General features: G+C 38.8%; 1 protein-coding gene across 1 annotated transcript in view; it reads right to left on the bottom strand.

Moving 5' to 3' along the window:
* Window positions 1–3,637: 3,637 nt before the first annotated feature.
* Window positions 3,638–23,502, bottom strand: part of elp1 (elongator acetyltransferase complex subunit 1) — a 68,784-nt gene continuing 48,919 nt past the window's right edge. The window contains exons 28-37 of the mRNA XM_072588144.1: window positions 21,424–21,625; window positions 20,471–20,532; window positions 16,863–16,925; window positions 12,144–12,204; window positions 11,759–11,872; window positions 11,537–11,648; window positions 9,653–9,780; window positions 7,744–7,898; window positions 5,127–5,205; window positions 3,638–4,018 (exon numbers count right to left, since the gene is read on the bottom strand). Of these exons, the coding sequence (XP_072444245.1) occupies window positions 3,957–4,018; window positions 5,127–5,205; window positions 7,744–7,898; window positions 9,653–9,780; window positions 11,537–11,648; window positions 11,759–11,872; window positions 12,144–12,204; window positions 16,863–16,925; window positions 20,471–20,532; window positions 21,424–21,625 (1,038 nt within the window). The 3' untranslated portion in view covers window positions 3,638–3,956. The remainder of the gene's footprint in view (window positions 4,019–5,126; window positions 5,206–7,743; window positions 7,899–9,652; window positions 9,781–11,536; window positions 11,649–11,758; window positions 11,873–12,143; window positions 12,205–16,862; window positions 16,926–20,470; window positions 20,533–21,423; window positions 21,626–23,502) is intronic.

Genomic DNA, 23,502 nt, shown 5'->3' on the forward strand with positions numbered 1-23,502 from the left:
CTGGTCAGTTTTATTTGGTTTCTGCAAGAGCGGGGAAGTCTGCAAATTGGGTACAGTCAGTGGACTCTTGCTGTGCGCTCCAATTGACATATCACCCAATTCAAGAACACAGATCGGGCATTATTTCTTTCCTGGAGACTGCTGTGGTACAGGAGCAAAAACGTTTTGCTACAGTTGTATAGGGTCTTAGTGAGATCACACCTGATGCTGAATTGAGTGCAGTTTGCCTCCTTGTCTTAACTATCTTTCTTAAACAGTGGCACTGCGTTAGCCAATCTCCAGTCTTCCGGCACCTCACCGGTGACTATCGATGATATAAGTATCTCAGCAAGTGGCACAGCAATCACTTCTGTAGCCTCCCACAGACTTCTAGGGTACACCTGATCAGGTCCTGGGGATTTATCCATCTTTATGCGTTTCAAGACATCCAGCACTTCCTCCTCTGTACTATGGACATTTTGTAAGGTGTCACCATTTTCCACAGTAATACTGATGCGAAATACTCGTTTAGTATTGCCCTCATTTTCTGTGGCTCCACACAAAGGCTGCCATGCTGATCTTTGAGGGGCCCTATTTTCTCCCTAATTACCCTTTTATCCTTAATGTATTTGTAAAAACCCTTTGGATTCTCCTTAATTCTATTTGCCAAAGCTAGCTCATGTCCCCTTTTTGCCCTCTTGATTTCCCTCTTCAGTATACTCCTACTGTCTTTATACTATTCTAAGGATTCACTCGATCTATCCTATCTATACCTTACATATGCTTCCTTTTTCTTAAACAAACCCGCAATTTCTTTAGGCATCCAGCATTCCCTATACCCACCAGCCTTTCCTTTCACCCTAACAGGAATATACTTTTTCTGGATTCTTAAGACAGAGTTGGGAAATTTCTTCACTCAGGCAGATGAATCTTTGGAATTTTCTTCACCAGAAGGCTGTAGAAGCTTAGTCATTAGGCACGCTACAGCAATCAGTACTTTTCTGGAGACTTAATGACATAAAGGGGCATAGGGATAGCATGAGAAAGTGGCATTGAGCTAAGTATCAGGCATCACTGAACAGGAATGCAGGCTTGAGAGCTCTTATAAACCAGTATCTGAGATCCATTAAAATAATCCAAAACGTATCCTGATCACAACCTTCCAGCAGAAATTAGCATGTCTTGAAGATCTAAATTGACTTCAGATCCAAGGATTTTGTCAAACCTATAGCTCTGGCTAAATACTGGATTGTCTGTTGTCAGTCATATTACACAATTTTGTAGTACACAACTTCCTAACTAAATAAATATGGACTATAATACCGGATGGAAAATAAAATTCTTTATCATGGACACAATAAAAAACTTGTATCAATATACTATAAATACTGCTTTGAAAACTCAACATTTAAAATTGCTATACAATTAATCTTAGTCTGTACTTTAAATACTTGATGTGTATTTGTTTCAGTTATTTATTAAGATTCCACCAAGAGTTACAAAATTAGTTACTGTGATGTAATTGCTATTTCATGTCATTAACTGGATTAGGTGGTAGATGTAATTTTCAGAGTTTTAGCATCAAGGGTAGTGGGTTCCAGTAGGCCTTTTCTTAATTAATACTAATTTAGCAGAGAGAGACTGGAGTGTTTGTGCTTGTGAATCATAGAAAGCTAACATACAGACAACATTTCCATTAAGCTTCCTTGGAAGTTCAGTGCATGCTGATTGGCAAGTTGACACACTGACTTCCGCTTCTGGAAGCTGTTGTTGTGGACATAACTTGGAAGTTCATCCAGTTAGGGGGGAAAAAAAACAGGTGATTAAGTATGTAGGTGCAGTAAGCATTTAGGAGGGTAGATGGTCCATTAGCCTTTTCTGCATAAATGTTGGTGGAATGCAAGTATAAGGCATCTTACTGCAACTATAATAGAGCTTTTGGTGCCACCATGTCTGGAATTATTTTTGGTCTTTTGACAAAAGGAAGTTGCATCTTTGCCTCTGAGTCAAAAGTTTAGATTAGAATCTGAGCCCCACCCAATCAATTTGATGGCCAATGATGGTGAATTCATAATAATGTAAAATTGTTTAAGTACTAATCTACAAATCCTTGCACCAGTAAAAGTAGGAGCAGTTCCTGATCAGCCTTGTGATGGTTAAATGTTGTAGCCTCTACCATCACTATCCAGTTGCAAGCAACGTATAACATACTGTGCTTGTTAACACAGCAACCCAGACTTCCTCAGTGAACTATAACAGGTCACAAAATTTCTTAGAACTCAGAGAATTAATGTAATTTATTTGAGAAGTGTAAAGTTTTTCAGGAGCAATACTGCTAAGGCGAGGTGGGGAAAACACAATGTTGTGTGGCAATATCAGGTATGGTATGGTGTTTATGGTATAGTCCACCTCTCAAGGAATGGACTTCATTTACTTTTGTTGAAGGTTGTGAAGTCCCCATCTAAATGGATTATTTGCTGCATGTTCATCATCTCATTGTGGAAGATGCCAACAGTAAAGCACAAGCAATCAGAGTCAGAGAAGGAGACTTCCAGGTGGACCTTTGGGTTGTAGCTGGTGAAGAGAGGGTGAAGTCAATGGTTTTAAAGACAAAGGTGAAATTGTGATGGTGGAGGCAATGGTGAGGTGAGAGTTAGTGTGATCAGTAAGGGGAGGAATGAGGGGTGAGCTTACAATTTAAGAAAATATGGGTAACAAAATCAGAAATTGCTGGAAAACATGATAGGTTGTGCAGCATTTATGGAGAGAAGGCAGAATTAACATTTCATGTCTAAGTGACCCTTCTCCACTAAATAGGATCAGCTGCATACCAGCAAGGAGGATTCCTGGAAAAATGACAGCATGCATGAATGCTGAAATACCATCACGGATACCATTCGAGAAACTATTACAGAACATTATAATATCCAAAACTGTAAACTCACTTCAGAACAGGTTCTGACCCAAAATAATTACCTTTAAGACTGCACTCTGACAAAAGTACAGAGTGTTTATAAAGCCCCTATACAACTTTAGATTAGATTAGATTAGATTACTTAATGTGGAAACAGGCCCTTCGGCCCAACAAGTCCATACCGCCCCACCGAAGCGCAACCCACCCATACCCCTACATTTTACCCCTTAACTAACACTATGGGCAACTTAGTGTGGCCAATTTACCTGACCTGCACATCTTTGGACTGGGGGAGGAAACTGGAGCACCCGGAGGAAACCCACACCGACACGGGGAGAATGTGCAAACTCCACACAGTCAGTTACCTGAGGCGGGAAATGAACTCGGGTCTCTGGCGCTGTGAGGCAGCAGTGCTAACCACTGTGCCGCCGTGCCGCCCACAAACTTTAATTATTAAAAACTTTGACCATTGACACGATAGAGACAAATTCTAAATGCATTATGAAAACCTAATTTGTGAAGTTTGTTATTATTAATGCTTCATAAGATCACAGAAGTGGTTGTGTTGAAGCCTAAAACATTTACCTATTACATTAAAACTTTATGAATAATTCATTAGTTACTACACAATTTGCTTTTATCACATGTTGCACATGGCCTTTATAAACACCTAGCACTTGTAACTGAAACATGTGAGAACAAAGGTGGTATGAGAAGAAAGTAACAGATACTTAATATCCAAGATTTTCAATAAACTCTTTATAGAAAGGACACAACTAAATTGCATTGTCTTCATTTTGTAACCAAACTATACAACAGCAGAAGTACATTTTGTCCTTTGATTACAGGTCTGTCAGTTCTGATTGTTACATTGATATCACTGTATGCTTAGTTCATCATAATTCTGCAGCTGACAGGAGGTTAACCACGTGCCTGATGGAAAACCACCATACCTATCCATTTTCACTAGCATCCTTGTTGTTGGGTTGCTCTACATTGACAGTAATGCACGTAGTGCAATGATGTACAACACAAAAATGGAACACGGCAAACTGGAGTATCTTCACAAAATATTTAGCTTCCATTTCACATTCTTATTGAGCTTAGGAGGGACAAAAATTTCTTCTGGGGGAGCAAAATATGAAAGAAGACATTAGTAATTGATATGCATAATGAAATGTGATGGAGGTGTCACTAACAAAACTATTCCTGTCAAATTTCTCCAGATAAAAGCCCCTAACTTGATATTTAGACATTTTTGTTAAAATATATTCACCCAGTTGCATTAAGCAAATGTGAGCTTTTTCTAAATCAATTTATTCCGATCAGTTTGTTATTTTGATCACCAATAAAGATTGACATGTCAGAGAAACTGATCAGAGGGAAGCTAAATTCTCTCTAGTTACAATATTGCTTGTTGCTTACTGTGTGAATTACAGACATATTACTTCAAGGCTATACATTAATTCTCTTCTGTGGGCAGATCTCACTCACTTTTCTAAGCATCTCAATCATGAGTGCCAACATTCAGTGTATATATATTCAAATTTCAGTTTTCTGCTGAGCACATAATCGAGGTTGCCAATCCCAGTGCAGTACTAGGTACTGCTACACCATCACAGGTGACATCTTTAAATGAAGTTCTAAATTGAGGCGTTATTTGCTCTCTTAAAGGCCATTCAAGATTTCACAGGCCAATCTTGAAGGAGAACAAGGGAGTCCCTCTGCTGTAATTAAAACAGGGAAATACTCAGTGGATATGACAACATTTGTGGAGAGAAGAGAGTTAACATTTTCAAGTTGAATGTGACTCCTCTTCATAACCGAACTGTTGGACCAGCCCTTCTGAGAATTTCCCACATATCAGATTTTCAGTATCCATGGTATTTTTCTTTTATTTTAGCATTCTCCTTACTGTCTTAACAAATGGTTATATATCAACCAATATCTAAAGCAGGTGTTACTATTTGTGGGATCTTGCTATGCAGAGTTTAGTTGCTGTACTTCCTGCATTTGAACAGTTACTACATTTCAAAAGTACCTTGTTGGTTGTAAAGTATTTTGGCAACATCTTGAGATTGCGAAACAAGTCTTTTTTAGGACTTGTTACAGCAAGATAATTGCACTTTAAGTGAAAGCTTGGTTTTAAATTAAATCATTGTTTAGATGTCAAAATGAGCAAATACATCATGGAACTTTAATAGCTTTGCTATTAGCCCCACTTCACACCAACCTTGCTGAGGTGCTCCCCCATTCCTTGGTTGTTGAAAGGAAGCAGTAATGCTGTTTGCTGTTGAGTGAGGACCAAGAACCTAGAATAAGTAAAACAAAAAATATTTTGATAATGCAATCTCTAATGTCCACATGCCTCCCCAACAAAGTCAGCCTACAAATATACAATGTCCCAAACAGTATATACGATCCAATAAAAGAATAGTACAAAACCTCTGATCACATTATTTCTTCCTCATTCATTTTAGAGGAAAGTGGAGTCTTTTACTGAAAGACGTGGTAGCCCTTCAGTCCCTCAATTCAAGCCTAGAAAGGGAGAGGTGTGTGTGTGTGTGTGTGTGGGGTTGAGCAGGCATAGATCTAGAATTACACTGTGCAGTGATCATTAAGAGCTACAGAATTAAGAGCTACAGAACCATGGCAGGGAGATGGAATACGGATACACAGCCACTATGATTTTAATTGAATAATGAAAATAATTTTATGTTCACAGTAATGAAATGAATGAATGTGGTGTCAAGTCTGGAACATTGCTGAGACCACTCCTGGGATACTGTGAACTGTTTTCGTCAAACCTTCCAAGAAAGGCTAGCTATCTTCTATATCCAACTGTTCAGCGATATTATTACACACTTCTGCTGCAGCTGGAACTTGAACTTGGGCCTTGGTCCAGATGGAGGGGCACTGCACTAAAAGAGCCCTGGTTATAAAGTCTGCATTTTAATTTTCACCATGGGTTTTGATGATGGATTTGTCACTGCTGTTAATTCAGTACAAACTGTTTGGATTGTCATCTGTATAATAAGGGGAAGACGACAGTGCAATTGCACTGCTGCTGGATTCAGTAATTCAAAGACTCAGATTCAAGTTCTGGGGACAAGGATTTAAATCTGGAACTACAAACTGCCTAGCTCACTAAAATGTGCTATCTTTATCCTTACAAGTACAGTTTACATTAAAATAGCCAAGCGACAAGTTCTGATAAATGGAATTAAACCAGATAACTCACCCAGTATCAAACAAAGACACCGGAAACAACAATGGTAAACACAGTTCTGTTGGCCCTGTAAAGTCCTCCTTCACAACAGCTGGGAACTTGCGACAAAATTTAAAGAGCTGTCCCACAGGCTAGTCAAAACACAGCCTGAGACAGCCATTCATACACAATCACGCCTTAAAGACAATTTCCTGAACACCACTGTCACCATCCTTGGGTCTGATCCTGTCTCATCAGAAGACCTTCCCTCTACATAAAGTCAAAGTCAGAGGTGGGATGTGCACTGATGATTGCACAATTTTTGGCTCCGTTCACGATGCCTCAGAAACAGAAGTAGACCACACCCGATGATAGCAAGACCTGGATAAAATTCAGGCCTGGCCTGATATGTGACAAGTAACATTCACATCACATAACTGTCAGGCAATGACCATCTTGAACAAGAAAGAATCTCAATGTGCAACATCAAATATCTAACTGAATGGGGGCAGGGTAGCATGGTCATTAAAGTCATACAGCATAGGAAGCCAATCAGCCCAACAAGTTTGTGCCAGCATTGCCTTACAGCTATTCAATCATGAACATTCTCATTTTTTTTCTCTGTATCCCAGCAAATTTTTCTCTTCAAGTAATTATCCAATACCCTTTCTAAAGTTATTATTGGTCTGCTTCCAACATCCTTTCAGGCAGTGCATTCCAGAACATCATAATTTACTGCATAAATTTCTTCTTTCATCATCTCCTCTTCAGTTCTTTTGGCAATTTTCTTAAACCTGTAAAGACAGGTAAAGACCTGTGTTTACCAGGTCTTCTTAAATTGTAATTTTTCCTGATTCACCTTTTCAAATCAATTAATCATTTAGAATACAATCAAATTTTTTTGTGCTTTAGAAAAAAAGTTTCTCTATTTTCACAGGGAGCTGAAGGTTTTCCACCTTTGGTACCATTCTTATGTTATGAATAATCCCAAGGGTTGGACTAAGAATACAAAGATGTGAATTCATAGCCACCACAGCAGCTGGGAAACCTACAACAACTAGTTAATTAAAATGTATCGTTAAATAGCTGCACTAATATGGTGATAATCATAGTAACACAGTATGATAAAAACCAAACTGGTTCACTAATGTCCTTTAGGGAAGGAAATCTACTGTTCTTACCCAGTCAGGTCTAAGTGTGACTTCAAACATACAGGGAGATGACCCAGCTAGACGGTTGTTTTAAGGTCATTTGGAAATGAGAAATAAATGTTGATTTTGCCAGAAAAGGCAACATCTAGTGCTTCTAGAAAATACAAATGCATGTCATTAGACACTTTTATTTAAAAGTGACTACTGAAAACATTTACTAGCTTGAGAGAAACAGCCAAGAGATTGTACTTATAACACAGACCTCCATTTTCCCCTTTGCACTTCTCCAAAACGGTACAAATCAAGGACATGATCTGAGTGCTCAACACTCTGACAGACTTGTTGCAAACTATGTGACTTGTGATAATCAGGAGATTAGATTTTAAGACGAAAGTAAGTAATAAGGTAATTTCAACACTAGACTTCAAGACTGAATTGAGAAAAAAAGGTCAGCTTATGTTATGTGTGAAGAATGCTGTGACTTTACTTACTGGACAGGCAGCTGTATTTTTAAGGTCAGGAAGCCAGATTTCAGGGATGGATTTTTCCACAAGCTGTAGGGCTTCTCCCAGAGCCTGCTGAAGCTCTGAAGCTAGAACGTCATATCCAAAAAGCACCAAAATCTTCAGCAATTTGTGCACTTCACCTGCAGATGGAGAAAACCACAAACATAGTGACTTTAAAAAGCTGACAAAATTATCTTCAAAAATACCCTCCAAGGGACCTATCATTTACAAGAGAATGGAAAAACCAGATGGCTTGCAAAAATTATGCATAGGAGGAAATCAATTATACATCAAAAATATTAATGTTCTTCCTCCCCTCTTCTCAGACAGTCTCTCAGAGATGACTTACTTGCACTGTGTAGTTGTCTTTATGCAGCTAAAACTAATAATAAATAAAAATGTGTTTAAAATAGCTACAGATCAAAACCTGGGGAAGAAAGGCTGATAATGAATGACAGGTTCAGCTGTAATTTTATTTTTTTTAAAATGTAGTTTCAGAGACTTGACCATAGAATCTAGGCTGACATTCCCAGCTGACTGAGGGAGTTCTGCAATGATGGGTGCTACACTATCAGGATGTTGTCTTTTCAATGAAACATTAAACTGCTCTATCTGCTCTCTAAGGTGGATGCAAAAGTTTCCAGGTTGGTATTTCAAAGAAAAGTAGTGAAATTCTCCTTGTGTTCTGACCACTATGTACCCCTCAACCAACAAAACTAAAAATGCAGATTATATATTCAATTATCTAACTGCTGTTTGCAGGACCTCAAGGTGTAAAGACTGGTTGCTATGCCTCCTACTTTACAAAAGTAAATAGATTATGAAAATAACTTCCTGGCTGTTCTGTGCTTTGTGACATGCCAATGTTGTGAACGGTGCTATAGAATTCTTTTTTCCTTTAGATTAGATTAGATTAGATTACTTACAGTGTGGAAACAGGGCCTTCGGCCCAACAAGTCCACACCGCCCCGCCAACCCATACCCCTACATCTACCCCATACCTAACACTACGGGCAATTTAGCATGGCCAATTCACCTGACCTGCACATCTTTGGACTGTGGGAGGAAACTGGAGCACCTGGAGGAAACCCACGCAGACACGGGGAGAATGTGCAAACTCCACACAGTCAGTCACCCGAGGCGGGAATTGAACCCGGGTCTCTGGCGCTGTGAGGCAGCAGTGCTAACCACTGTGCCACCGTGCCGCCCAAGTAAAAGGCAAAATTTTGCAAGCACCATTACAATTCAGCATCAAAAATTCAATTCTTTTCAAAGAAAACAAAGGGAATTAAAAGCAATGCCAAGAGTCAAATTTCTACTTTATAGAAGGAATTTGAAAACTGAATGCAAAGCCTTTCAACTTTCATCACAATAAAAGGCACGACGAGAGTGTGTTAACCATTGTAAGGAAATTCAAATACTTCACTGTTAATCTCCAAGTAAGAATCATTCCGCAGAAAATAAGGACCATCATGAGTCATCTGGACTGAATAAGAATAATGCTTATACTGAAAATTGCACTGTGCATTTAGTCCACTGAAGGCTATCATACACATTTGTACCAGCAGAATGAGTGTAAAATAAAGAAAAATCCTGCACATGCAGTTCTGATTCAGTTCTGCCTGAATATATGACTGTTTCTCCCCAAGAACCTCACAGTGCTAACGAAGTTACTTTCTCAGACTTAGGAAATAATTAGGAATCCATTTTATGATGATACAAATAACAGTGTATTCTTGTTGTTCTATGATCACCTCATAATTTTTTTTTAAAATCCCTGAAACCTTAAAGAGTGGGCAAGTAAAAGCCCATAGCTATACACCTAACCTCTGCAAGAGAAATCCAGAGCCTTGTGTTTACTTGTAAGCAATGACAGAAATAGGACTAGGAATACCAGTCAAATTGTCCAGAGCGGATATTATTTCTCCTAATGCTTCCAACAGTGCCACACCCTCCAATGGACTTCCCTCCTTCAAGCTGTGCCTCTTCCTTTCTGCCTTCCGACGATTCTTTGAACTTCGCCTGTGAAATTCACACATACAAACTCATGACACCTTATTTCAGATATCCTCACTGGTGCATTGTAGATATACAGATTTAGAGAAATAGGGATTAATAAAAACCTTTGTATCAATGACAAGTATTCTCATCAGTTGTTGGTCAATAAGTAGCGTCCTTGGTTGAGAGTCAGAAGTGTTTGGTGTCAGTTAAACTCAATTCACTCAATTCATAGATCCCAGCACAAAACTCTAGGCCAACAATTCCAGTGCAGCACTGAGGGAGTGCTGAACTGTTGAAGGTGCTGACTTGTGGATGAAATGCTAATCCAAGGCCCATTTGTCCTTTTATTGGATGTCAAATATTCCACTTAACTATTTAGAAAAACAGCAAGTGAAATATTCCAGGTTGCTCATCAGTATTTATTCTTCAATTTCGCTTACAAAGCTAATGACATGGCTGATTATCTCATCATTGTTTTCTGAGTCTTTGTTGCATGAGCATTGATACTCTGCTTCCCTATATTGCAAGAAGATACTATAACAGGGAAAGTCTTTTAAAAGTAGTTAATTACCTGTAAATCCCTTTGAGGCTTTCAAAGGTATCATATGAGTCTGTTCTTTTTTTGAATCATGCCGAGTCCTAAGTATTTCTAAGTTGCATGCTGGTGCTGACAATACCCTAAAATGGCTTAAGTCATATGCCATATCTGCATAAACTAAGCAGAACCAAAAACCTGAAGATTCATTTTTAGTGGTTTTTAAAAGGTTTTGTGAAATCATATGTATCAAACTACAAATCATGTATTTAACCGAATATAAAGCCCATATAAACTCTCACTGATGTACTATTACAACTTCTTGCATAGGATTCTTATCTCAATTGCATTTCAAATAAATGAATAAGCACTGCTCATCCAATATCAGACCTGAAAGATCAACTTGCAATGCACACCATCTCGAAGTATCACAATGGTTGCAAATGCAAACGCAAATGGAGACTTGAAATAACTACCTTTTATCGGAGACAGCAGCAACTGAGAGAATGAAAGATTATCTTTTATTTAATGGACTAACAAAAGACACTATTTAATTTAAAAAAAACACAATGTAGTCTTTACTGAAGCCACTCTACACTCTTCCCTTTGTTTCTGGAGGATTATCCACTCCCCACCTCTGTCCAAGTTCTATTGGTGTCCTGGTCAATATTTAACCTTCAACTGATATTGCTTAACAAATTTCTGTGTTTCATGTCAAAGGACCCCCAAGTCCCTTTGTGTTGTACCTTTCTGCAGTTTTTCTTCACTTAATTAATACTGTAAAGTTTTTTTGTTCTCCCTTCCAAAATAAACAATTTCACATTTTTCCACATCATATTCCATTTGCCAATATTTTGCCCACTTACATAACCTTCCAAAATCTCTCTGTAAATTGTTTGTATCTCTTTTGCAACCTATCTTTCCACTTATTTTTGTGTCATCTGCAGATTTGGTTACAGTACACTTCCTTCCTTTCTCCAAAACATTAATATATGTCATAAACAATTGTGATCCCAGCAGTGATCCCTGTGCAACACCTCTGGTCACAAGGTTATCAATCTCTAAAAGAACCTTTATCCCCACTCTCCATTTCCTGTCCATTAGTGAAGTCTCTAACTGTGGTGGTATTCTGAAATTTGTCACGTTACTAATCTGCTTTAAATTCCAATGCTTTATTTTGTGCAGCAGAGTCAGACAGTGAAGAAATAGAAATCTTGTTGGAACTATTAAATTCATACTTACGCTGAGATCCTGGAGTTACTGTGAGAATATTTGGAGCTCATTCCGCTGGCTGACTGTAAACTGCTAGCTTCTGAATACAGATCTGCGTTTAGTCCGTCAGCCATATCCTCATCTTAAAACAAAATTAAGACATAGAAGTCACAATTTCTACTTCTTTTTAAATCAAAATTACTGGGTTGGATTTGAAAGAAGGGTCATTAAGTGAGGAAACTTTCCAATTACCTAAAAATCCTTCCTGTTCTTTTTTTTTGTCTTCTCGAACAACTGCCAGTCGAGACTTATGACGTATAAATAAGGTTTTCTGTGCATCAAGGAATGCCATGTGATTACTATGAGCTGAAGGGAAAAGAAGTTTAATGAGCAAAGCTTAATATTTTACAGTTTTCTTTTTTTTCTAGACGGAATTTTACAATATCACCTGATTACTTGTAACATATTGGCACAGAAGCATTCCAGGATCAGCTCCTGACCGAAGTGGTAACACAACAATACTAGCAATAAGAAACAAATTTACATGAATTTGATATGGAAAACATGCAATTTTTTCAAGACTGTATTGAAGTTCATCAGTGAAACATTATGTAAATGTGGAGAAGGTATCACCTACCTTCCAACATGGAAGGCTTTAGGTTAGTTTCCAAAATATCAGTCCTGTTGTACTTGTAAACCTAAGAAAATAAGAGAAATTTTTTGATTTAAGACAATATTCACCTCTCATTCAACATTGCCAAGCTGATTAACTGCCCATTACAGCATTGCCTTTTGCCAGATCTTGGTGAATGTCTGAACCTGTACTTTTAACATTTAATGGCTAAATGTTAAAAGTACAGGTTGCAAAAGGACTTGGGCATGTGAAAGGCACTATATAAATTTAAGTTTGCTTGTTCTTCTAACCAACCCATCAAATCCAAGTACTTACTGCTGAGCAAATCTGTATGTCACGACCTTCTTTTTAAAATGTTTCACATGCCCAAGTCCACTGCAACCTTTTAATGTTTAGCCAGTTGTTCAGACGTTCACCAAGGTCTGGCAAAAGGCAATGCTGAGCAAGATGTTTAAAATATCTTGTAATTGTCTGCTTTACTCTCCAATGATCTCTGTACCTTTTAGTTTTCCTCTCTTTCTTTCTTGCATATTCTGTCATTGTTTATCTCTATCTCATTTTCCTTTTGACACTTTTCTCCCAAATGTTTATGTTAATTCACTCAGATTCTTTCAATGATTTGCTAAATTAGTGGAGGTTAGAGTTATTTGTTTTGTAATGAAATGAGGCACTCTGGAAGATAAATTGATCAGAGATGGAGATCAGAAGCAGGCCAAGAACGAACAGAAGATTGATTCAATTACATGCTTCGGTGTGAGAAACTTGGGTGATTTAAGATGGGAGACAGTGAGATGGAAGAAGTTCATGGCTGATTTTGGGCTTCAGCTCCACAGTCCTACCCACTCTACATATCCACTAACTCCCTGATAGAACAATCTGTCAACCTTAAACATATCTAATGACGGAATATCTACAATTCTCTAGGGTAGAGAATTCTAAAGATTCACGACACTGAGTGCGATTATTTCTCTTCATCTCAGTCCTAAATAATTGACCTCTTATCCTGAGACTGTGCACTCTATGGTCTGCCTACCCTGAAAAGCCCTTTCAAAACCTTTATTGTTTTAATGATATTCCCTCTCATTCTTTTCAACTAGAGAACGAAGGCCTGACTTACTCAGCCTCGTCATTGGACTACCCTGAAAGCACTTTAAAATGCCCTAAAGTTATGAAAGGTGGTTTTTAAATATTGTTTTTTTTTCATCTTTTAGTCAGTATCTTGTTAAAATTCAGCCCTTCTCCACATATTTATTGTGTTAAACCATAAGCTGTAAGAAAAAGGAACAGGAATACACTGTCCAGCGCCTCAACCCTCATCATTCAATAGGATGATGGATGACCCGACATTCCTCACATCCATTTTCCCGCGTTTTCCCCATAACCTTGATTCTTCGACAAGAACAAAAAATTCTGGAAATACTCAGCAGATCAAGTAGAATCTTTCATGATGAAACTGAGCTAACATTTCAGGTCAATAATCTTTTGAGAGATCTGGGAACGGTTAGAGATGTAAGATGTTTTAAGCAAATTCAGAGAGAGGGAAAAGTAGAGAGGAGAAGAAAAGAACAGCTGAGTATCTGTGGTGTACTGGATGGAATGCAAGAGAGTTTAAATGATGGTGTGAGACAAAAGGGGTTAGTAATGGGGAAACTAAAGAAACAGTGTCAGTTTTTATTGTTGAGAAAGAAATGGAAGCTAGGGAACTCAGGAAAATAAATATCGATGTTTTGAAAACAGTTCATATTACGGAAGCAGTAGTGCTGGAGGTCTTAAGAAACATAAAGGTGGATAAATCTCCAGGATTGATCAAGTGTATCCCAGGACATTGTGGGAAGTCGGAAGGAAAATGCAGGGCATCTACCAGAAATATTTGTATCATCTATATTCATGGGTAAAGTACTGGAGGACAGGACGGAAGGGTGGCCAATGTTGCGCCCTTGTTTAAGAAAAGCTTAAGGAGAAGTCTGGAAATTATAGACCTGTGAGTCTGACATTAGTGGAGGGTAAATTATTGGAGGTGATTCTGAAACATAGGATTACATACATTTCAGAAGCAAGGATTGATTAGGGACAGGAGAGATGTTCGGATTTGTTGTAGGTTGATTAGGGACAGTCAGCATGGTTTTGTGCAAGGAAAGATCATGTCTCACAAACTTGATTTGAGTTTTTTTTAAATGAAGTAGCCAAAAAGATTGATGAGGGAAGAGTGGTAGGTATTGTTTACTTGGGCTTTAGTAAAGCCTTTTACTAGGTTACACATGGTAGACTAATTAGTTATGTTTGATCACATAGGAATCAAGGTGAGCTTGCCAATTGGATACAAAATTGACTATATAGTAGGAGACAGGTGGTGATGGCAGACAGTTGTTTTTTTGGACTTGAGGTCTGTGACCAGCAGAGTTCCACAGGGATCAATATTGGGTCCACTTTAGTTTGTTGTTTATATAAATATGATTTAAATGAGAACATAGGAGGTTAGTAAATTTGCAGATGACACCAAAATTGGTGGTATAGTGTACAGTGAAGAAGGTTATCTCAGATTACAGACAGATCTTAATCAATTGGTTCAATGGGCTGAGGAGTGCCATATGTAGTTTAACTTGGATAAATGTGAGGTATTGCATATTGGTATTATAACCAAGGACATGACTAATACAATTAATGGTAGGGCCCTGAGTCATGTTGGACAACAAAGACCCCTAAGGTTTCTGGTACATAAATCTTTGAAATTTACATTATGGTTAGACAGGGTGGTTAGAAGGCGTTTAGCATGCTTGTCTTAGTTGCTCAAACCTTCCAGTATAGGAGTTGGGACATCATGTTGAGGTTGTACAGGATGTTATGGAGGCTTCTTCTACACTAGCAGTTTTGGTTGCTATGTTATATGAAGGATATTATTAAACTGGAGAGGGTTCAGAAAAAATTACCAGGATTATTGCTGGATATGGATGGTTTGAGATACAAAACAGATTAGAAAGACTGAGAGTTTTTTCATTGGAGCATAGAAGGTTGAGAGGTGACCTTATTGAAGTTTATAAAGTCATGGGGGGGGCATAGATTAGTGAATGACAAGGGTCTTTTACCTAGAGTGGGTAAGTTCAAAATGATTTTTAAGGTGAGAGGAGAAAGAATTAAAAAAGGACATGGGGGCAATTTTTTTTGTTTACACAGAATGGTCTGTGTATGGAATGAACTGCTACAGAAAGGGGTGGATGCAGGTGCAATTACAACATTTAAAATATACAGAGGAACCACGATTATCCAGATGAGATGGGCGGGCACTATTTCGTTCGGATAATTGATTATTCAGTTAATTGATTTAATGCCTTTCCTCTGGGGTTCGGAGGTTTTCTATCAAGTCTGCTCCCTGTTTAGATGAGACAGCAACAGCACACCGTGTGCGAGGCCCTGCCCCCAAAACCCTGTCCAACACCGCGCCCCACTTACCTGCCTGCCCCCAACACCGCATCCCGCCTCCCCACCCCCCAAAACCACCCCCTGCCTGCCCCCAACAGCGCCCGCCCCCGCCCGTGCCCCAACTCCTCCCTCCACCTGCCCCTAACACCTTCCCACATCGCCACCCAATTGTGTTCATCACTGCCTTTCACCTGCCCCACCCACTGTCCAACCCCCCCCCCCCTCCCAATGTGCCCCAGCCCCCAGCCACCCCCGGGGCAGCCGGACTGGGCACCAACAGGAAGACTGCTGCTACCTTTCTGGGATAAGTCTCCAGATAGCACACGCATGCGCATACACACACACAAACTTTTTAACTGCAACTTTTTGACAAGTTCCACCTCTGCCCTGTATGGGGCAATGTTAGAAAGAATATCTGGGGAAAGAGGGTTTAGGGCTCACTCCTATGCAGAACTCCAGGGAAAAAGAGTGGGGAGAGGGAGAGAATGATTGAAGTTCCTCTGTATTTGGATAAGTACACAAGTAGGAAAGATTTGGAGGATTATGGGCCAAGCACAGACAAGTGGGACTAATTTAGTTTGGGAACATGGTCAGCATTGACTGGTTGGACCAAAGGGTCTGTTTTGATACTTTATGACCTTATGACTCTATATTGAGGCATAAATAACCACAGCAGAATCATTAACAGTAGCTGTTTTCTGAAAAAGAAAGGGAGTAGTGATTATAATCCAATATTACTACATTCAATTTTAATCCTCAAAGTTGTAAAGAACATTGGAAATAAACTGTCACTGTTTATCCCTGTATATCCAGTTCACTTCACACATTTGTCTTGGATGTATCAGCTGTCTCTGACTGCAATTCCAAATATAAATATATATAATGTTAATTAACCATCAAGATGCCAAAGACAAAGAGATTACGATAGGAAGGGGTGAATCTCAGCATGATGGCAAGATTTAAAATTAGAGAAAAGGTTTATTTATTTTAAAATAGTCAGACTTGCTATATAAGCCAGTCAACAACTCTTTTTTTAAAAGAAATTCGCAGGATGAGGGTGTCACTGGCTTGAACAGCATTTATTGCCCATCCCTAATTGCCCAGAGGGCAGTTAAGTCAACCACACTGCTCTGGGTCTGGAGTTGCATGTAGGTTAGATCAAGTAAGGATGGTAGTTGAAATTATGCAAATTATAGTTTTCATGTTGATCAGGTAAAACTGCAAGATAACCAAGGAAAGGGAAAATAAACGTTTGTGTACTCCACAAATCAATTATTTCAGATGACATGCTATTCAAATCTTTACCAATCTTAGTGATTCTTCCCAGGCTGCACCATCTAGAAGTGATGTAATGGCTTCCTCATAGTCCTGTTATGAAAGATGTCAAAAAACGTTTACACGTATAATTAAGTTTTTAAAGTTTTGTAAAAAAATCCATTGCAATAATCATTCGCAGCTGCAAACATTTACTATTCTTTAGGCAAGCATGGTACCCAGTTAGCTAAACTCTGTAACAGGATAATTTCCTAAATGTGCAGCACATTAAACTTAAAATTACTCTCTTTTTCAGGATTAAAGTATACTTTTATAAAACAGTTATGTGACGTGAACATGGGAAGGTTACAGTCACTGTACAGCCTTTCACATTCTTCAATGAAGTGTTTTCCAAAAAGTAACAAAGTTGAGCCAGGTCTGGATCACATCTCAAGGAAACTAACTAAGGAGATTCCTCAGGATTCAGACACAACAAGTGCACAAAAATCAGCATATAGGTAATCCTCAATTAGCACAGTCGTTATGGTCTTGAAAATTACTATGTTCAGCAAAACCACACTGTTTGGAAAACACACTCCCATTGAAGCCCACGTAAATGTCCCGGCTACATTCCCCGGCAAGTTGAACAAGCTCAAAGTTGATACAAAAAACCAAAAAAAGACATGAAAATATGCAAAAAGAATATCTTCTAATGTTTATCGTCTCATGTACAACATTTCTTATCTGGAGGTGGTAAACTATGGATCTCCATCTGATTCATTTGCAACTCTGAAAATTGAAGGTTGAGGATTATTAGACTGCTCTTGGAAGTAGAGGGTTGAATGTCCATGGGGTCAATTTAAATGTTTGTCCAGCCTTAATTGAGGCAGGCAACAGCCAGAACAATTTGAACAAACAGAAACTTTACCAGGAATGTAGAGTTTGATGCACATTTATTCCTCAATGCTGCTTGGAATTGGTAAGAACCACGTAATTGTGAAACTGGCACACATTATTGGAATGATGGATAGTACAGTTAGAACCAGGTTAAGGCAAAGCCATGTAAATCAAACTGCTTTAATCGAGGGCCACCTCTATAATTACTGAAAGAAGGTTTGAGAGAGAACCAGGTGTAAGTGTATAGAATCATACAACATAGGAGGCCATTCAGACCATCAGGTGTGTGCCAACTTTGGTCAAGCTATCCAAGTACACTCCCCTCATTCTTTCTCTGTATGCCTCCAAATTTTTAGCTTTCAAGTACTTTTCCAATACCCTTTTTAGAGTTACTTCTGAATTCTACTTCTATTTGCTTCAATCAGATTTCCTCTCAGCCTTTGCTTTTCCAAGGTATACAGCAACAACTTGTTCAATGTATCGCCGTGATGGAAATTACTCATCTCTGGAACCATTCTCGTAGAACCTCTTCTGCACTTTTCCTCCAATGCCTTCACACCCTTTCTAAAGTGTGGCACCCAGTACTGAATGCAATGTTCCAGTTGAGGCTAAACTGATATTTTATAGAAGTTTAACATAATGCTTTTACACTTGTAGTCAATGCCACTAATAGTAAAATCTAGGACAGTGTGTTTAATTAACTGCTCTCTCAACCTGTCTTGACACCTTTAATCATTTATGCACATATACACTCAAACTCCTCTGCACCTATGAATCTTGATACAATTGTATCATTTATTTTATATTGAATCATCTTCTACTTCTCCACATTGAAATTCATTTACCACCTATTTCACCAATCCACCAACTTGTCTATGATCTTTTGAAGTTCTACACTATCCTCTTCACGATACTTCCAGGTTTAGATTCACCTTCAAATTTTGAAATTGAGCCCTGCTTCCCAAGGTTTAGAACATTAATATATATCAAAAAGAATAATGGTCCTAACACTGACCCCTGGAGAACTTTTGTTCACAACTGATAAACATCCACTAAGCATTTATCTCTTTTCTATCAGACAGCCAATTTTGCATCTACATTGCTATGGTCTCTTTTGTTCCATAATGTCTAACTTTGCTGACAATCTGTAGTGCAGTACTGTATCAAGTGCTCTCTGAAAGTCCATGTACATCACATCAACAGCATTACACTGATTAACCCTCTCTGTTACATCAGCAAAACAGTCCTAGTAAGTTAGTTAAACACTATTTTCCCCCAAAAAATCAATACTGGCTCTCTCCTTAGTTAACCCACATTTGTCCACCTTGCTTTAATTTTGTCATGTTTTGTTTCTTTAAGTTTTCCAATCACGGAAATTAGACTGGACTGGTCTGTAGTTACTAGGCTTATCCTTGCACACTTTTTCAACAAGGCTGTATCATTTGCAATTTTCCATATTCCTGGCATAACCTCTACATCGGAGGAAGACTGAAAACTTGTCAGTGCTTCTGCAATTTCCATTCTCACTTCCCTTAAGATCCTTAAATGCATCCATCTTATCTTCATCTTCTTAAAGTACAAATATCCTATCCAACACCTTTCCCTTATCAATTTTAAACCCTTCCATCCACCTATTTTCCTCCTCTTTCATCATGGCATGTGTAGCATTTTTCTCTTTGCTAAAGACAGATGTGAAACTGTCATTTAATGCTTCATTAGTGGTGCTGGAAGAGCACAGCAGTGCCCTCTCCATATCAATTTGCCAGAAATTTGCAACCCATGCAAAAATGAAGTCATGGAAGACTGGCCTATTGTGCAAATTAACCTTCCTCATTCTTTTGCACGAGCTTAAAGAATGTTGTCCTGAGCATAAAACTGGCCACAATCCTAGGATGAATTAGTTCCCCTGACAAGTTTCCATTAATCAAAGCCATTTGTGATCCTCTCAGATTACTCTAAAAATGAAGCTGGGTGTTTTGGGCAAAATTAAACAAATGGACACATTCTTCTAGCTTTTACAATTCAAAAAAATACTGTGAAGCTAAATACTGTAACACAATTATACAGACAACTGACATTTCTCAAAGTCATTTGTGTTCTTTTAAATTGTCCTTGTTTTTTTAGTTACAAGCCCATTAATGAAACTGCTAGGTTACCACTCAGATATCAAGTTACCCCTTTGATATCATGCAATACATTTTAAATCAATTTTATTTTGAGCATGGCTTGATTCAAGATGGATTTTACATTTGGTGAGTGGAGATTTGAAGGAAAACGATTTGTTAAAAACTAATGCAAGTCATCAGGAATGGAAGTGTAACTAAGAGTTTGAACTTGGCTCAGATAGGGACCAATGCTGTAAAATATCTATAAAAATAATCTGTATTTTTTGATTAACCTAAGACAGGATATTATTACGCCCATTTTAAAAGATATAAAGCATACAAATTTCACATTCCCAAATTCTTTGGCTTCATTTCTAAAAAATTAAATGACTTGCATTATATGTAACAAATCATAGCACTTTAGTTCATCATGCATTTACCAGGTTTTCTATTTTTTCTGGGAAACATTAACTGCTAATTGAGGTAGTTGCAAAAGAATACTACATTTCAGGACAACTTGAAGTTGTTCCATAGGAGGCCGAATATTTAAGGCTCAACGTCTCCAGAGCAGCTTTGTAACAATATTAGTTTGCTGGCAACTCCTGAAGTTGAGGTAATCTCTCTGCATTTACCACAGATGTCCATATGTAATGTTACCTTAGCATACTGCTCGAGCACCAAGGCTGCTTCTGAATATCTTCGCTGTTCCATCAATTTACCTGTAAACAGAACAGACAGACACTTTACTCACTTTTCCGAACTTGTGGAATTCCCAATAAAAGAAAATTGCATTTGGGGTCATAAAGATGGAGAATGTTAGTGGTGTTTAATCAAATGTTATTCCATGTTTTTATCGTCATTGCAGCAATCTTGATTAATTCAACCTCAAAACAGAAGGCCCCCAGTGCACTTGAATGCAATCTCAAAGCTGCACTAATTCACATTGCATGATGCAACCACTGTGTAAAAAGCAGGCAGGATTTCCTGGGCAATCAGCAACAGTGACTCTTCCTATCCTGAAAATACACAGGAGCAAAGGACAAAGCCACCTCTAAATCTCCATAAATTACTCTGGAAATTCGCTTCCTGGGGCAGCCAGAGAAAAGTTACCTGCATTAAAAGAATTGAAGGAAATAGTGAGAAACTGCTCCTCCAATCACAAGCCCATTCTTTCCTATGCTTGTTGCTGATAAGCTCATTCATGATTGTATCAGTAATAAGTGCTCCCCAGGAGGAGGGCGTTGGCCAAGGCCCAAGGGGTTGCTGCTGGCTGACCCGTCTTTGCGTCACAGGTGACAGAAACCTGGAATTCTCTCTACACAAACTGCTAAAGCTGGTGGTCCGGACATGAGTGTTCAATTAACATTGTTCGATGAGAGAAGAGGGGAAATAGAGTTAAGATATGGATTGCCCTGATCTAATTCAATAGCTAAATGGACTTAAATGGTAAAACTGCCTCCTTTTGTTCCGATCATACATTCTGAACTCATTTTCACATAAGGTACACAAGGCCAGAGATCCATCAATCCAATCTAGGTTTGAGAGACAAAAGACAATATTTAAACCCAATCAATTCTTTGAAAAGGTTTCAACGTTCTGCCAGTCCTTACCTGCAATAGTTCGTGCGATACTAACCACTTTGTCCTCAGTGTAGTGGAGCTGAGCGGCCATACAGAAAACCTGCTGCCAACTGTTGCACAGCAGGAAGGCACCCAGTGCCTTTTCGCATTCCCCACATCGTGCAAAGATTAGCCCTGCTTGTTCGTAGTACTGTTTTTTGATGAGATACTCACCATACGCAATACTTATGTCCTGCAATGAGAGGAGAATCAAAAGCTGACATCCTCACAAAAAGATAAGGCGCACTCTCCATTTTCTTTTATTAAATGTTACATATAACAAAAAAAATATACAGCACAGAAGCTGCCCATTCAGCTCAACAGGCCTGTGCTGATGGTTACGTCCTACTCAAATCTCTCCCATTCCATCTACTTCATTTAAGCCTCTTGTCATGTTTTTGCATCCTCTCTTCTTTCATGTATTTGTCAAGTTTCCCCTCAATAACACCTAAACAACTTACCTCAACCAGTTTCTGTGGTAGCAAATTGCACATTCTAACCACTTTCTGAATAAGGAAATATTTCCTTGTTTCCTTTTTGGATTTATTAGCAATTATCTCATATTTACAGCCTCTAGGTTTGGATTCTGTTGCAAATGGAAACATATTCTCCATGTACCCTATCCAACCAATCTGAATTTTAAAGTCTTCTCTTTGCCAAAGCAAAATGCCCTAACATGTTCAATCTTTTCTGACTGTCTGAAATTTTTGTTCCCATACTAAGTTAATAATTCCTCAGAGATTTCACAAAAAGTAATTGAATATTATCAGATTGAGAACAAATGAAAATAAGAATTGCCTGTTCTTCATCCATAATTATTTGTTTTGCCTCTAAGATTTGCATCTAAGAATTATATTCTCATCGCCACATACAAATATATACAGAGGAGCCTCAATTATCCGAATGAGATGGGCGGGCACTATTTTACTTAGATAATTGATTATTCAGTAAATTGATTTTCCTCTGGGGCTTGGAGGTTTCTGTGAAGTCTGCTCCCCATTCAGGAGACTAGGCAGCAGCACATCGTGTGTGAGCTCCCGCCCACTTCCCGCCCTCAACCCTGCTCCCATCCCTTGTCCACCCCCAATCCCATCCGCATCCCCCAACACTGTTCGCTCCCATCCAATACCCACTGTCAGACACCCATCTGCGCCCGCACTCATACCTCCCCCACTGGACTGGACTGGACTGGACACCAACAGTGAGACTGCTGCTGCCACTGTGGGGTAATTCTCCAAAAAAAAACAGGCACACACACACACACACAACTTTTACGCTGTACAGGACAATGTTGGAGAAATTATCTGGGGAACGGGGGGGTGGGGGGGGGGGGGGGGGGGGGGGGGCGGGTTTAGGGTTCACCCCTATGTAGAACTCGAGGGAATGTGTGTGGGGAGAGAGAGAGAGAGATAAGAGAGAGAGAGAGAGATAAGAGAGAGAGAGATAAGAGAGAGACAGAGATAAGAGAGAGAGAGAGGAGATAAAAGAGAGAGAGAGAGAGAGATGAGATAGACAGAGATAAGGGAGCAAGAGAGAGAGAGAGAGAGAGAGAGAGAGACATGGGATGTCCATGCAGCATTTCAGTGAGCAGAGTCAGTTTTTAATCGTTGTACCTGTAAGCAAAAGACGCGATCAGGGTTGAAATAGCTCTTTGACATAATGTTTCTCTCAGGACCTTGAGATCCCCTTCAGATAATCCTAAATTCAGATAATTGATATTCGGATAATCGAGATTCCTCTATATATAACTTCGCAAACTTATAAATAACAATGTTTATCTAAATAGCAATTCTTCTTCTATTTGGTTCTATCTTCTGTAAATTTCTTGACTTTACTTCAGTAAAGGCTCTGACCACTGTCTCTGAATTGATATATCACAAAATATTAAGCAACAAATTATAGGTTGCCCATAAAAGCAAATTACTACGGATGCTGGAATCTGAAAACCAAAAGAGAAAATGCTGGAAAATCTCAGCAGGTCTGGCAGCATCTGTAAGGAGAGAAAAGAGCTGAACATCAGACCTGCTGAGATTTTCCAGCATTTTCTCTTTTTGTTTATAGGTTGCTCAG

The sequence above is a fragment of the Chiloscyllium punctatum genome, chromosome 2, assembly GCF_047496795.1.
Source record: "Chiloscyllium punctatum isolate Juve2018m chromosome 2, sChiPun1.3, whole genome shotgun sequence".
NCBI lineage: Eukaryota > Metazoa > Chordata > Chondrichthyes > Orectolobiformes > Hemiscylliidae > Chiloscyllium > Chiloscyllium punctatum.